General features: G+C 45.7%; 1 protein-coding gene across 2 annotated transcripts in view; it reads left to right on the top strand.

Annotated features, from left to right (window-relative positions):
• Positions 1-16694, top strand: part of LOC124514490 (cytochrome P450 4B1) — a 61889-nt gene that overhangs the window by 34427 nt on the left and 10768 nt on the right. The window contains exon 1 of one of the 2 annotated variants that reach the window (XM_047082535.1): positions 7146-7482. The exons of the other annotated variant lie outside the window; for it this stretch is intronic. Coding sequence (XP_046938491.1) covers positions 7303-7482 — 180 coding nt within the window. The 5' untranslated portion in view covers positions 7146-7302. Of the gene's footprint in view, positions 1-7145; positions 7483-16694 lie in introns of those variants that run through there. 2 annotated transcript variants of the gene reach the window in all.

Raw genomic sequence — 16694 nt, 5'->3', positions numbered from 1 at the left:
TAATTAGCAATAAAGGAAGAAAATTAGACTAATGACTTTCTTTTCAATAGCAACAATAAAGCACAGAAGATGGAGAATACCGTCTTCAGACTCACTGTGATGTGTTGAGATGTGGGTTTTTTTCTTCATCTATCCCACTTAGAATGTATTAAAATTCTTGATTCTAAGGATTATGTCTTTCATTAGTTCTTAAAGTTCCTCCTTGTTATTTACTCAAATGGTGTCTCTTCCATACCATTTCTTCTAATTCTAGAATTCTTCCAGCTGCGTTCAGACTCATCCGTGATTTGGGACTAGGTATGTTCTCTTTTTTGGGTGTCAGACTCTTTCAGATAAAATGTCTTAGAGCAAGATGGGACCTTGTCCAACCCTCCCATTGAACACATGGGCAGATTGAAGACTTGAGAAGGAACATACTTACTCAGGATTATACGGCAAGTCCATGGCAGAGATTGACCTGGAATTCAGCTTCCCAGCCCAGTAGACTGTCCAGCACACCCCAAATCCATTATTCCAGGGACCTGATCCTGCACTCTCAGTCAAAGGCCCTCAGGCCACTCCAGAGGCAGAATCCTGGCTTGTCTTGCTGCGTAGTGCCTGAATGGAACATGGCCGGCTTCCAGGCCTCCTGATCCTACCCTACACTGCCAACATTCCATAGCTTGAGCTGTCTCCCTCAACTTGTACATACTTGGGCCTAAACACCAGCCAGGGTGGCTGGCATTGCTCTGAAGCAAGTCGATCTCAGTGGGACAAGCAGTTCCAAAGACAAAGCTAGAGGTTGTCTCACCCATTCTCCTTTCATTGATTATACCCATCCAAAAACAATTGGAAGAATTTTAAGCTTAAATTTACTGAGCACTCAGTGTGGGAATTGTGTGTTTTATACTCTTTATCTCCTTTAATCCTCTGAACAATCTTATGAGGTATATACTGTTACAACCTCTGTTCTATAGGATTAGCAACCAGAGAGCTGGAGAGGTTAAGAGACTTACTCAGGGTTGGATGTGTGCCTCAGGCCACTCAGAAACCCTAGGTGAGAAGGTTCCTGGCTTTCCCAGGCAGCTTGTTTATCTGAGGAGGAGGTGGTGGAAGCCAGGCAAGGCTTAGATGGGGAGTGGCCTGAATGCCAGGGTAAGGGTTTGGCTTTTTCCTGGGTCCCCCAGCCAGGCCCCTGAGGGCAGAAACTATTGGAAGTTTATATCTAGGAAATACCAAGTGGGGTAGAGCTGAACAGGGCATGAGGGGAGGGATGTAAGGGTCCATATACCAGAGGCCACACCCATGTGGAAATATACCCTTTTACCTGGGTTCCTCCAGTGGGGAACAGAAGCCCTGTTTCTCTGAGCTTACACTGCCAACTCATCTATCAGTCCCCCAGGGGGACCAATCGGGGAACGTACTGAGTCATCATCTCTGGTGAGAGAGTTTTAAAAAAGGGACAACAGGTCCAAAATGGAGTCATTTGTGCTGAGCCAACATCACCAAACTGAGATTTAATGCCTGATTTAATTCAGTTTCAACCTCTCCCAGGAGTGGAATCTTAAACTAGTCAATCTGGAATCACCTGGCCAGCACTAATGAGGTAATCTTCCGGAGAGACCCCTGCTGTCTCCTAAAGGAAAGTGGCCTTGCCAGAAACAGCCCGCTCTGTGCTCATAACTTCCTTGTCCTGCCCCCTTCTACTTATAAAAGTCTTCCATTTTGTACAGCTCCTTGGGGCTCCTTTCCATCTGCTAAATGGTTTGCTGCCCCATTCAAATCAGTTTTTGCTCAAATAAACTCTCTTAACATTTTTCATATGCCTCAGTTTATCTTTTAGCAAGAGAGAGGGGAAGAAGAAGAAAGAAGAGAAAGGGAAGGAGAGAGGCAAGGACAAAGGTCCTTTAAGAATGTCAGATAGAGTTTCCCCTGATGTGCCAAATACACATCTTCTCCCTGTGGGTTCTACAGCGATTGAGAAATACCTGTATCATTTTTTCTTGGTACCTGGGAAACAGGGTATTCACATGGGGGTTGCTAAGCTTCACGATTCTTCAGACTCAGAGTCTACTGCACTAATCTGTGCAATAAGCTGATGTTAGCACAGGGGCACCTGGCTGGCTCAGTTGATTAAGTATCCGACTTTGACTCAGGTCATAATTTCACGGTCCATGGGTTTGAGCCCTGTGTTGGGCTCTGTGTTGACAGCTCAGAGCCTGGAGCTTGCTTCAGATTCTGTGTCTCCCTCTCTCTCTGACCCTCCCCCATTCATGCTCTGTCTCTCTCTCTCTCAAAAATAAATAAAACACAAAAAAATTTTAAAAAGATGGCATTAGCACAACATGTAGCATCCACATGTAAACCCCACCCCCTGCCTTCTGACCGCTGTCACTCTAGCACCCTCCATCCACACAGAGTCATATCACCATGAGTCATATAGCCATATGGCTTAGCTTGGGTTTCCCCAAAGTGTAGGACTTGCAGGAAAGGCTCATTTGCAGGTAGCTGATCCCAGAAAATAGGAGGGGCCTGCCTGGGACAAGTAAACAGGGGAGGAGACAAAGCTGATCTAACTTGTGTTATTGAACTGGTTGCCACTGGAGGTAACCAGCTCAGTCCTGCTAGGGGAGCCTCTGAGGAACTGTATAGAATGCACCTCAAAATTGTCCAGGAGGGCATGGGAGAGGAGACTATTTACTCACTAGCTCCCGTACTTCATTGGTCAAAGCTTGCCTCAGAGGTGGTAGTTCTCTGGCCCTACTAGCAGCAGGGCAGTCCTAGGGCAGAAACAAGAGACGTGAAGTGAGGTAAGGTGCCAACAGGTTACACCTGCATGCCAACTGGCTGCTGCAGAAATGATCAGAGCCAAAAGGTGGGAACAGAGGATGTAAAATGGGACAAAAATTCTGCCAGGGCCAATGTACTATAGTTTGTATGCTGGAGAGCATAGAGCATTGCAGGGCTCTCAGGATCCTCACCACAGCCCCAATACCCCCTAGACACCATCTGATCCACTGACATGGGACAAATTGAGGCACTGAGAGCGGCAGGGTTTCACCAGAGGTCACCCACTGAGCCCCAAGACTTGAAACCAAAACCTGTATTTCCTGACTCCTCACTCCTCCAAATGTCTTAATGTTACTGGGCTTATATAGAAGTGATCTTCTCAGGGAAAGGGGCGGTCACCTGGCAGGCAGGGGAACACCTGAATTCTGGACCTCAGCTCCTGGGAATACAGGGAGAAATCTGTTTTTGGCAGAACGGTGTTAGAATGTGAACTCTCTGTTTTGTCTGTCACCTTATTTCAGGTATCCAAGATAATATCTGGCTTATGGTAGGCACTCAATATATATGTGTTGATGAATGAATGAGTGATTTGATGGCTGATAGAAACATGGTGCCACCTTGCGCTCCTCCCCTCTTATACGCAAGTAGAAGCAGTCTCCGCTTTGATGTGTATCTTCATGAGCACTGACATGTCTTTGTTCACTTATTGTAACTCAGGTCTGCTGAGTTTTGAACATTCTATTCCCTCACCTCCTTTTCTCCTCCCATTTGCCATGACTGCACCTGTCCTCCCCAGGCACATATCTCTCAGTAACTTCCATCAGATTGTTACACAGTTCACAGTGTTACCTGCAACCTAAAGCACTACACCATTCCAGCTGGAAGGGCTGGGCTCTGGTGTCCCCCAAAGGGCAGGGATTTTGAGACAAAGGCCCTTAGTTAGCGGTCCTCATGGCACAGCTCCTCTTGTGATCAGAAGCACATTGGAAGAAGTCCCCTATATTCTCTAGAGCCTCAGCTCAGGACAGAGGCTGCAGAGAAACCAACTTCCCTCCTGCCCCCTGCTCCATCTATACCCTCCACACTCCCCTCCCCTACATCCCATGCTTTTAGGACCAGCATCCTGCTAATAAACAAAATTCAGCTGAGTCAATTTGAAGATGTAATTTGCTTTATTAAATGATTTATGTGGAGAGCCTGGGTGGCTCAGTTGGTTAAGTGTCTGACTCTTGATTTCTGCTCAGGCCATGAATGATCTCACAATTTGTGAGTTCAGGCCCCACACTATCAGTGTGGAGCCTGGTTGGGATTCTCTCTCTCTCCCTTTCTCCCTGCCCATTCCCTGCCCACGTGATCATGCTCTCTCAAAATAAATAAATAAACTTAAACAAATTAAGATAAATGATTCATGAATCAGGCAGCATCCCATCCAGCAAGCAGAGGGTAGCTTCAATGAGCTGCAGGAAAGGAAAAGTTTTTAAAGACAGAGAGAAGGCACACACACAAAAAATGGTTAGCAAGGAATGCATTGTTTAGGCAAGGTGGCCCTCCTAAGGGGGAAAGGGTCCCTGAGAGGGTTGCCTCTAGGAAATCCCAATGCAGCTGACTAAAGGTTACATTTCTGAGGGGGTTGGAAACTGCAGTTAGGTTAGGTATTAAATCTTAGTTTACTGACATGGGACCCTAACTTAAGTGGCTCCATTATGATCCTGTGGTTTTCGTTTTAACTCAGCCAATTCTCAGCTCAGTACTCAGCCAAAGCAAGTCAGGATTGCTCATGAGCAAATACAAATCTAGGTGGAAGGAGGCAGGCAGATCATAAAAATCAGGAAGTCCCAGATGCCAGGACAGGGAACCATCTTCCTTGCTTCCCCTCCCCAACTCTGGACTTGCTTTGGAAAATGACTATAGCAATGAAAAATATCCTAACCTGTTCACTGAACTCACAGTGGGTCCAGAGCATTGCCAGGCTCTCAGCGTCCTCACCCCAACTCTGTGTAGAAGGCTGTGTAACCAGGAGAGACAGATGTGGGCAAGCAGAGAGGATGGGGATATGTCGAGAGCATTGGACTTTTTAAAAGCTCTCCAGGTGATTCCGATGTGCAGCCAAGATGGAGAAAGAGTGTTTTAGACACAACTCTTTTCCTGAATGTAATCTGACCTCACCTCTCCCCTGTCAAGGAGTTATATACTCGCCACTCCCTCAGTTGGCCTGACATCCCTGGGAAATTGAGGTAGAGGTCAGGTTAAGGTTGGTGGTGAGTTTTGGTCCCCCTATCAAACAGCAGCTGCTGGGACCTGCCCACAGGGGGTGCCAACAGCATCATCCAGAAGGGCGCCAGTAGGGCATTTCCCATATATTTTGCACTGGCCAGTTAACCTTTACTCTCCTTCTCCTCCCCACATCCCCTACCATAGCAGCCAATCCTTGCAGCATCCATTCAACAAACAAGTATTTATTAAGTACCACTTTGTGCTGGTGCTGGGGAAGCAGAGAGGAGCCTCCCTTGAAGGTTTATGGAGTGGCTGGTAGCAGGGCGGTGCAGTGAGCGCACATTGCCAGTGTTCTCTCAAGTTCCACAAAACTCAGCACCTACTGAACCCTCAAGGTAGTCCATTCTTTCATTTATACACCTGATCATGCATTCACTGAATGCTTATGGCTTGTCTGTCCCGGCTCAGCCAAGCAAAGTGAGGGAAGAGACAAGCTCGGTCTTCAGGCTTGCAGCAGAATGGGAAGATTTCAGGAGAAGCCAAGCCCTCAGCTGCTGCAAAGGAGAAAGTGAAGAAATCAGGGAAGAGCTGCAGGCTAAGTTGGCAGATTTAGAAGACTGGCTCTAACTGGTGTTTCTGAGGTAGAGGACAGGTATGGAAGGAAGGGCTATTGGGGAGCATTTGGATAAAGGCAGAGTCTCATTGTTTCCGTCTCCTTAACATGTGCATGCTTGGATAGAGGGTTCTCACCACATTTTTCCTTACAGCTAAAGTTTTCTACTGGGCCCTCGAGGGCCAGTGGGTGGAAGTTCCAGGGAGGCATATTTTGACTTCCAAGAATCACACTGCCAAGGCATCTGGAAGCATAGCTGGTAGGGTCAGGAGTTGACTACTGCCCAGTCCCATGTGGTGGCCACACGATGGCTTGTCTTTGGCTCTAGAAGTGTGAGTGGTTGCTAGATTTCAGCCAGGGAGTAGAGAGTGATAAATTGGCCCATGTTTGTGGCAGGACAAGGTATATAGGACCTCTGAGGCCTAGGAAACATCCATCCTGCTGATCTTCTCTCTGACTTCCTCTTCCTGATTGCGAACCCGGACTCCAGGCTCCTCCTACCCCAGTCCAGCTCAGAACCACTGCACATACACAGAGGGAGAAATCTTCCTAGAACACACCTTTGACTACACATTTTCCTGTGTCAGCCCCATTCAATAGCTACCTCTGTGAGGCTCCAGTATGCTATTTCTTCCCCTTTGTTCAGCCCAAAAACCTGGAAATGGTATTCTCCAGCCTTTAGGTTTCCATTGTTGCTAGTCTCTGGCTGCCACTTTATACCTTGTTCGATTTCTTAACATTGCCTACCCCTCTGAAAGGAGCCTGATGCAAGTCTCTTCATCTGAAACATCTGCACGGGGATACTGACTATTCCAACCCTAGAGTGGAGGGAGAAACAGCAGACTCTCCACATGCAAGTCTGGGGCCTAGGACAAGCTTGTTCTTCAACAGAACCCTGGCCTTGGGGAACTGAGAGTTGCCATTGCCTTACTGTGAGACCTTGGACAATTCCCTGCCCCTCTCTGGTCCTAAGAGACTTGGTCCATCAATCCAGGAGTAATTAGATTTCATGACCTTCCTCATTGCCCTCGAAGTGTAATACTCTATGGTCTTAAGTGTCAAGTTTGTACTAGGATCTTGGGAGTAGAGTTGGCCTTTTTCTGACCTAGGATCTCCCTTCTGGGGCTAGAACCTTGTCCCTGAAGATCCCTCACAAAAAAAAAAAAAAAAAAAAGACTCAAAGCATTATGAGCCTGGCATGAATGCAAGGCCTCCCAGAGGTCCATCCTGAAGAAGACAGTGAAGCTTTCTTGTGAGAAAGCACAAGCAAGCTGAACCTTAGTTTCATTATCTGGCAAATGCGTATAAAGAGTGAGTAACTATGACCTCCTTGTTTGGGTTAAATGAGGTAGTGTATAGAAAATTCCCAAAACATACAAAGTGCTTGTGTGAAAAGAAGTCATTATTATGCTGATGATTATACCCAGAATTGCCTTTTGTTTTCTCCTCCAAGAAGCCAAGGAGGTATACACATTGCCTGGTTTCTCTTCAGCTGAGTTTTGGGAGGAGTCAGCCAGGCTGTCTCTCTGTTGCCTGTGACTTCTGGGGCTGCTGTCTCTGCCCTTTGGAGCTCAGCCCAGCCTGTGCTGCTGTTGGCTGTAGGGTGTGGCTGGGGGTGGGGTTTGGCAGAGTGCCATGTGCGCAGTATAAGGGAACCCCAGGGTTGCAGGAAGGAGGCCAGAGCCTTGGTGACTGTAGCTGTAGCCATGCTTTCCATCTTGCTCTCCTTGAATCTCTCCCACCTGGGCCTGTGGGCATCTGGATTGATCTTGGTCTTAGGCTTCCTCAAGCTCATTCGTCTGCTGCTGCGGAGGCAGATGCTGGCCAGGGCTATGGATAGTTTCCCAGGACCCCCCACCCACTGGCTCTTCGGGCATGCCCTCGAGGTACGTGGGGCCACGGGTTGGAAAAAGGAAACAGCCTCCTTTCCTTCAGAGAATACAGCCTAACCCCCCAGCGGCTATGGAGGGAGCCCCTATGCTTGGGCAGGGGGTTAATGTCCTTGGAGCCACGGTTTCCATTCAGCTTCCCCACTGACTCCTCCTGTCACCTCTGCCTTCTGACCCAGCCTTGGGAGTGGGAACACTTCAGTGTTGGAACCCAAATAGGCCACAGACTCCTCATCATTCTCAGGCTCAAGATTCTGGTAAAACTCTGCTAAGGGCTCAGTGATAGCATTGGGGAAAACCACCTACAAAGTCCAGAAGAAGTAGGCTATCTTGTTTAGAGCTTAAGCACCATCCTCTTTGTTCTGTGCAGTGTAAAGATTTCCATTTTTAAGAAATTAAAAGTGAAAGCAGAGATGAGTCTGTTGCTTCTAGAGAGCATCTCCTGGAGCAATCCTGGAGAGACCCCTCTACCCTGGAGCATCTAAGTGATTGGTGCACCCAAAGATGGGGTTCTCTCTGTCATGTCTATGGGCTAACTTGGAGCCATGGCATCTTCCTGGGTCCAAATCCTGGCTTGTCCTCCCCAGTTACCTCAGGGTGCTGGGGACCACCTTAGCACCTATTGTTAGGAACATTCCCTGCCTTCATCAGATTGAGACCAGAGTTTTCTGAACATAGGGCAAGGGACACCTGCATTGGAATCAACTGGGAGAAGCAGATTCCTTGGCCCCAGTCTCTGGAGAGCCTAATTAGCATATTTGAACTGGTGGTCTGAATTTATTTAATTTTATTTTTTTATTATTATTTTTTCCATTTTTAATTTTCTTAATATGAAATTTATTGTCAAATTGGTTTCCATACAATACCCAGTGCTCATCCCAAAAGGTGCCCTCTTCAATACCCATCACCCACTCTCCGCTCCCTCCCACCCCCCATCTACCCTCAGTTTGTTCTCAGTTTTTAAGAGTCTCTTATGCTTTGGCTCTCTCCCTCTCTAACCTCTTTTTTTTTTTCCTTCCCCTCCCCCATGGACTTCTGTTAAGTTTCTCAGGATCCACGTAAGAGTGAACACATATGGTATCTGTCTTTCTCTGTATGGCTTATTTCACTTAGCATCACACTCTCCAGTTCCATCCACGTTGCTACAAAAGGCCATATTTCATTTTTTCTCATTGCCACGTAGTATTCCATTGTGTATATAAACCACAATTTCTTTTTTTATATATATATATGAAATTTATTGACAAATTGGTTTCCATACAACACCCAGTGCTCATCCCAAAAGGTGCCCTCCTCAATACCCATCACCCACCCTCCCCTCCCTCCCACCCTCCATCAACCCTCAGTTTGTTCTCAGTTTTTAACAGTCTCTTATGCTTTGGCTCTCTCCCACTCTAACCTCTTTTTTTTTTTTTCCTTCCCCTCCCCCATGGGTTCCTGTTAAGTTTCTCAGGATCCACATAAGAGTGAAACCATATGGTATCTGTCTTTCTCTGTATGACTTATTTCACTTAGCATAACACTCTCCAGTTCCGTCCACGTTGCTACAAAAGGCCATATTTCATTCTTTCTCATTGCCACGTAGTATTCCATTGTGTATATAAACCACAATTTCTTTATCCATTCGTCAGTTGATGGACATTTAGGCTCTTTCCATAATTTGGCTATTGTTGAGAGTGCTGCTATAAACATTGGGGTACGAGTGCCTCTATGCATCAGCACTCCTGTATCCCTTGAGTAAATTCCTAGCAGTGCTATTGCTGGGTCATAGGGTAGGTCTATTTTTAATTTTTTGAGGAACCTCCACACTGTTTTCCAGAGCGGCTGTACCAGTTTGCATTCCCATGAACAGTGCAGGAGGGTTCCCATTTCTCCACATCCTCTCCAGCATCTATACTGGCGTGAGGTGATATCTGAGTGTGGTTTTGATTTGTACTTCCCTGATGAAGAGCGACGTTGAGCATCTTTTCATGTGCTTGTTGGCCATCTGGATGTCTTCTTTAGAGAAGTGTCTATTCATGTTTTCTGCCCATTTCTTCACTGGATTATTTGTTTTTCGGATGTGGAGTTTGGTGAGCTCTTTATAGATTTTGGATACTAGCCCTTTGTCTGATATGCCATTTGCAAATATCTTTTCCCATTTCGTTGGTTGCCTTTTAGTTTGGGTGATTGTTTCCTTTGCTGTGCAGAAGCTTTTTATCTTCATGAGGTCCTAATAGTTCATTTTGGCTTTTAATTCCCTTGCCTTTGGGGTTGTGTCAAGTAAGAAATTGCTGTGGCTGAGGTCAGAGAGGTCTTTTCCTGTTTTCTCCTCTAGGGTTTTGATGGTTTCCTGTGTCACATTCAGGTCCTTTATCCATTTTGAGTTTGTTTTTGTAAATGGTGTAAGAAAGTGGTCTAGTTTCATCCTTCTGCATGTTGCTGTCCAGTTCTCCCAGCACCATTTGTTAAAGAGACTGTCTTTTTTCCATTGGATGTTCTTTCCTGCTTTGTCAAAGATTAGTTGGCCATACTTTTGTGGGTCTAGTTCTGGGGTTTCTATTCTATTCCATTGGTCTATGTGTCTGTTTTTGTGCCAATACCATGATATCTTGATGATGACAGCTTTGTAGTAGAGGTTAAAGTCTGGGATTGTGATGCCTCCTGCTTTGGTCTTCTTCTTCTTCAAAATTACTTTGGCTATTCGGGGCCTTTTGTGGTTCCATACAAATTTTAGGATTGCTTGTTCTAGCTTCGAGAAGAATGCTGGTGCAATTTTGATTGGGATTGCATTGAATGTGTAGATAGCTTTGGGTAGTATTAACATTTTGACAATATTTATTCTTCCAGTCCATGAGCAGGGAATGTCTTTCCATTTCTTTATATCTTCTTCAATTTCCTTCATAAGCTTTCTATAGTTTTCAGCATACAGATCTTGTACATCTTTGGTTAGATTTATTCCTAGGTATTTTATGCTTCTTGGTGCAATTGTGAATGGGATCAGTTTCTTTATTTGTCTTTCTGTTGCTTCATTATTAGTGTATAAGAATGCAACTGATTTCTGTACATTGATTTTGTATCCTGCGACTCTGCTGAATTCATGTATCAGTTCTAGCAGACTTTTGGTGGAGTCTATCGGATTTTCCATGTATAATGTTATGTCATCTGCAAAAAGTGAAAGCTTAACTTCATCTTTGCCAATTTTGATGCCTATTTATTTATCTTAATTAAACTTTTTTTTTCACCAGGTTTATCCATGTTGTTGAATATGGCAGAATTTCCTTCATTAAGTTAAATTAAAAAAAAAAAGAAGTGTAGTTCCCATCTTTTACCATATGAAGTTATTACAGTATTATTGAGTATATTCCCTATGCTGTACTTTTCATTCAATGACTTACTTATTTTATAACTGAAGTTTGTACCTCTTAATGCCCCTCACCTATTTTGCTCATCCCTTCACTCCTCTTCCCTTTGGAAACCATTATTTTTTTCTCTATTGTTATGAGTTAATTTCTCTTTTTGTTGCCATTTGTTTGTTTTGTTTTTTAGATTCCAAATGGTGAAATCATATGGTATGTGTTTATCTCTTTCTGACTCATTTCACTTAGCATAATACTTTCTAAGTCCATCCATATTGTCATGAATGGCAAGATTTCATTATTTTTTATGGCTGAGTAATATTCCATTATATATATATATATATATATATATATATATATATATATATATATATCTTCTTTATCCATTCATCTATTTTTTTTTTAATTTTTTTTTCTTCAACGTTTTTATTTATTTTTTTGGGAGGGACAAAGCATGAACGGGGGAGGGGCAGAGAGAGAGGGAGACACAGAATCGGAAACAGGCTCCAGGCTCGGAGCCATCAGCCCAGAGCCTGACGCGGGGCTCGAACTCACGGGCCGCGAGATCGTGACCTGGCTGAAGTCCGACGCTTAACCGACTGCGCCACCCAGGCGCCCCTATCCATTCATCTATTAATGGACACTTGGGTTGCTTCTATGTCCTGGCCATTGTAAATAATGCTGCAATAAACATTGGGGTCATGTATCTTTTTGAATTAGTGTTTTCGTTTTCCTTTGGTAAATATCCAGAAGTGCAATTACTAAATTGCACAGTACTTCTATTTTTATTTTTTTAAGGAATCTCCAAACTGTTTTCCATAGTGACTGTACCAACATACGTTCCCACTAACAGTGCATGAGGGATCCCTTTTCTCTACATCCTTGCCAAGAGTTACTATTTCCTCTCTTTTGACATTAGCCATTCTGAGAGGTGTGAGGTGATTTCTCATTGTGATTTTGATTTGCATTTCCCTGATGAGGAGTGTTGTTGAACATCATTTCATGTGTCTGTTGGCCATCTGTATGTCTTCTTTGGAAAAATGTCTGCACAGGTCCTCTGCCCATTTTTAAATTGGATTGTAGTCTGTTTGTTGGTTGGTTGTTTTGTTGTAGTTGTCGATATGTAGGAATTTATATGTTTAGGAGAAGAGGCTGAATTTAAAAGCCTCTCCAAGTGTTTGTTGTTGTGCATCCAGGTTTGGGAACTCAGGTATAAATGCCAGAGATTAAGGCTCCTGCCTCCTGAATACCCATTTCCTTTTCACTGTGTTAGGGATTGCCTCTCCTCCATGATTCTGGGAATGAGCTTGACCTCCAGGTAAGGACTGTCCAGACTTAACCTTTCCCCTACAAATAACTACCCTCTCAGGATGGCTTAGTAACCTACATACATCCTGGAGAAACCCAGGAAAGGAAAGGATAGGTTGGGAAGCTGAATCAGACCCAGGCCCTACTCTCAAAGAGCCTGCTGTCTAGAGGGAAAACAGACAGGGCCTTTCTTGCCCCAGGTTGAGTGGGATGCCTAAACAGGATTTTGCATCAGCGTGTGCTCTGTATCTCTATATCATTGCTCTGTATCTCTATATCATTGTCCCATTGGGTTGTCATCTTATGTTTTCTTGTTCATCTTGCCCACCAGACCATGACTGCTGGAGGATGGAGATCTACTCTGATTCATTTCTGTACCCTCAGGATCCATCACAAAGCCTGGCACAGAGTGGACATCACTGAATGAACAAACAGTGAATGTTGGGGAACAGGGAGGGTTTTGATAGAGGAGACAGTGATGGAGAAGACAAGTAGTGGGACCAGTGGGTTAAGGAGAGGCTTTGCTGAGTACAGAAGGAGGTCATGGGAAGGTCAACCCTAATGGAGGTGTGAAAGGCATTTAGGGAGACCTTCAATCCCTTGCCTCTCACTTCCTTCCACTTCTATTTGCCTCCACCAAAGCTAGGCTTGCCCTAGGCCCGTAGGCCTCCCTAGCCCAGGGACTTGCTCCCCTATCTCATGTCAGAGCTGGATGCCCTCCTCCCTCCAAATGCCCCTGTCCCCCACCTTGAGATGTATAGAGGGCTTGGAGCACAGCTTAGCTCTGGCTTCTTGGCTCTTACACAAGAATCTGGAGGGCCTTGGCACCAGGAAGAAAGAACAAGTGTTGGAGGGGAGGTTCTTTTGGGCCTACAAAGGTTTCCTGGGGAACCATGGCAGGCCTAACACCTCTACATTCCTCTGGGGTTTGGCACCTCTGCTATGTTGGATCCACATGTGAGCCTGAGGGATGGGAGGGTAAGTGTAGGGATGTTTTTCTAAACCAAGATGAGGAAATTGAGGTTCAGAAAAGGGGAGGTATTTGCCTATGTCCATATAGTAGCTCAGGAAATGAGACAAGGCTGGGTGCAAGACTTGTGCCTTTTCATGCAGGACATGATCTTTCCATACAAAGTGACTGCAAGTTTGATTCCTAGCCTAGTGATTGTGGAAGTAGGAAAGGAAGGGCAGGAGGTGGGGGCAGAACTGTCCATCAGGATTAACTTCTCCCTTTATTTTATTTTTTAAGTTTTTTTTTTAAATTTTTTAAAAAATTCGATTCGTGGCTCAAACTCATAAGCTGTGAAATCATGACCTGAGCTGAAGTTGGACGCTTAACTGACTGAGCCACCCACGTGCTCCTAAGATTTTTTTTTAACATTTATTCATTTTTGAGAGACACAGAGCGCAAGTGGGGGTAGGGCAGAGACAGAGGGAGATACAGAATCTGAAGCAGGCGCTAGGGTCTGAACTGTCAGCACAGAGCCCGACGTGGGGCTTGAACTCACAAACCGTGACATAATGACCTGAGCCAAAGTCGGATGCCCAACCAACTGAGCCACCCAGGCACCCCTTAATTTTTCCTTTTTTATCTCTGATTACAGTCTAGAGGCCCTGGACACATCTGCCTATCATCCTATTCAATTCTCACAGTGTGTCCCCTTGAAGTGGGATCATGTCTTATTCTTCCAGGGTCCCCCTTCTTCTACTCTGGGGCCCAGAGAGGATCCTGCACATAGTAGGTGCCATGTCATGTTGTTGGTCTGAGGTTGGGAGGGGCTGGAGAATCTGGACTGTTGTGAGGGGGAAGAGGGGAGAATGCCAGCTCCAAGCCCAGGAACAGTGATCCCCTGGGACTGCATAGTCCTCCTCCCTGGCCTTGCTCATCACTGGGGCAGTGCCCCTGACCTTGTATTGTGAAGTGAAGGGCCCTGGCTGGAGTCTGGGGCCCTGGCTCATTTTTATTCAGTTGATGGGCCTTCACTGTGCTTCTTGTCTGTGCTTCCCTTTCCTCATCAACAATATGGAGATAAGCATTTTTACATTCTTGGGTTAGTAGAGGATCAGAAAAGATAAAATATAGATAGATACTTTGCAAAGTGCTGGGCAGATGTCAGCTGTTAAACCCCTGTGGAGAGATTCTTGCTGCAAAACACACTGAGGCATTGGTTTCTTTCATCCTCTTCCTTTCTCCAAAATCAACCCAGTCTTTGGGAGTCAGATAAGGTTCTTCTTTTCTCAAACAGCTGGTGTTATCTGATCAACAACTCTGGGCCTTGCCCTCTGCTGAGGGCAGAGGATAAAGCAATGAGATTAGAGCCAGCCTTAGAGTGACCTGGTCTGTAAGAGAGACAGATAACACAACACAGTGCCCAGCCTGGGCAGGGGATGCTGAAGTGAGTCCCGAAAGATCTAGATGCAGCAGCCTATGGAAGTGAGGAAGGAAGGGTGGAAGACACTACCTGTGTAGGGGCACAGCGGCTGGAAAGAGCATCGAGTGTGTAGGAAATTAATTTGTTCAACAAATACTTCTTTCTCTAGGTCTAGTATGTTCATGGCTGTTCACTTCTGGAGTTCTGGGGAGGACAGAAGCAAGAGGATGAAGCCGGAAGAGGGCAGGTGCAGATCACATAGGACCTTGTAGGCCACATCAAAAGGCTTTGTTCTGAGCGCAATGGGGAGCCATTGAAGGGATTCAAGTCAGGAAGTGATGAGCTCAGATTTGTGTGAACACTGGCTTTGGGATGGTGGCTAGATTGGCAGAGACCAAAAAGGAGGCAGGAAGAGCAGGACAGGGCTGAGGCTCCCATCCAAGCAGATGTTAGTGGAATGACGTATTAGTGACATGGGGAGGAGTATGAGGTAGAGCAGGCTGTCCTGGCATTGAGGGCATGGCAGAAGCTGGCAGTAAGGCCTCCTCCACAGCCAGATGTAATGGTGTCAGTGAGGTCCCCTGTATGCACTAGGAAAAGGGGAGCTTTGTTAAACTGTGGCATTAATACAGCTGGATAAGAACCAAATTTAGAAAAGTCACCTAAAGAGAGAAAAGGTCTCCTTGAGCCACAAGACTGGACTGTAACCAGGAGGAATGAATTTCTGTGTCTAAGTGTAAAAATGTGGGGATTTGAGACCCAAGATGAAAAGGCTGAGGGCTGGCAGCACCTTCCAGTGTCTGGGCACAGGAGCCTTGGGGTCCAGATTTGGAGAGTTTCCCAGGAACTGCTATATCTGGCTCTCTTAGTTCTGGTTTATTGATTCCAGGGAAAAAAATCACTTGGGGGACCTGCAGGGGAGAAAGGCAACCTCCATAGGGCATCCCCTTTTGTATTATTATAAATTAGGGGGGAGGACTTCATTCCATGTTTCTGGCTGGTATCAGGGCAGATGGTGATTCCATTCCTAGGTATGTGAAGAGGGCAGATATTGTGTTGATGTTTGAAAATGCTGGGTCTGAGGGCCTAGGGGGTGTCATGCAGAGATTTCCAGGGGATGGCTGGTCATGTTTCTGGAGATTAGGAGAAAGATAAGCTGGGATGAGCTGTCAATTTTGTAGTCTCAGATAGATGGCAAAGGAAGTCATGGGAGTAGGTGAGAGCCTCCAGGGAGAAGGTGCAGCATGGGAAGAGGCCCAGGACTGGATCTAGGGGGAGCCTCACTCTTTGATTGATAAATAATGGATGAGGAGCTACCAAGAGGGTGCATCGGGAGAGGTGGGAAGACATCCAGGACAGAGTTCAAGAAAGAGGAGGGAATCGACTGTGTCACAGCAGCTGGAAATCCACTGGGCTCACCCACAAGAAGGGTGTTGGTCACATTAGCAACAGCAGTGTTGGAGAGATGAGGGCTGAAGAGGGAGGAAGTGGAAACATCCAGAAAACTCTTTTGAGAAGTTATGAAAGGAGAAGGAAAATGGGGGTGTTAGCTAGAGGAGGAAGCAGAATCCATGGAGGTTTTGTTTTGTTTTGTAAGTGAGAGAGACTTGAGCATGTTTTAAATGCAGGTGGGAGGAGCCAATAGAGGATGGGGTCTGTGATGTGGGAGAGTGAGGGGGTGATTGATGGGTGAGGTGCCCAAAGGGAGGGTTGGAGGCCCTGGGCACCTCCTCTACTGGAACAGGAGGGAAGCTGGTGCAGAGCAGATAGTTCTTCAGATCTTGTGGTTTTAGGGCCCTCTTATCTGATGGCTTCTGTTTCCTTTATGAAGTAGAGCAAAGCTAATTTTCTGGGAGCAAGGAGCAGAGGGATGAAGGGGACAACTGAGGAAAGCAGCTTTTGAGAAGTAGATAGTGGCCCAATGCTATGGGGCTTTCTAGAAGGTGCTTCTGCTGATCTCTGCTCAAATGTCCCCTAAGAGAGGACTTCCCTGACCATCCTAAGCCGCTGTCTACAGTAGGAGCCTTGCTCCTTAGCTTGCTTTATTTTTCTTCCTGGAGTTACTGCTATCTGAAATTATATTGCTAATGCATTTGATTCCTGTTTATTTCCTTTCTCCCCACTTGGCATGTGAGTTTGGAGAAGTCAGAGCTTTGCCTTGCTCACTACTGTTCCCCCAGGAACTAGCCCT

The sequence above is a fragment of the Lynx rufus genome, unplaced genomic scaffold, assembly GCF_022079265.1.
Source record: "Lynx rufus isolate CCGP_SWC_20201006 ecotype Redwood Valley unplaced genomic scaffold, mLynRuf1.p SCAF_2, whole genome shotgun sequence".
Lineage (NCBI taxonomy): Eukaryota > Metazoa > Chordata > Mammalia > Carnivora > Felidae > Lynx > Lynx rufus.
The sequence above is the reverse complement of the archived record's forward strand: the minus strand, read 5'-3'. Positions and strand labels throughout refer to the sequence as shown.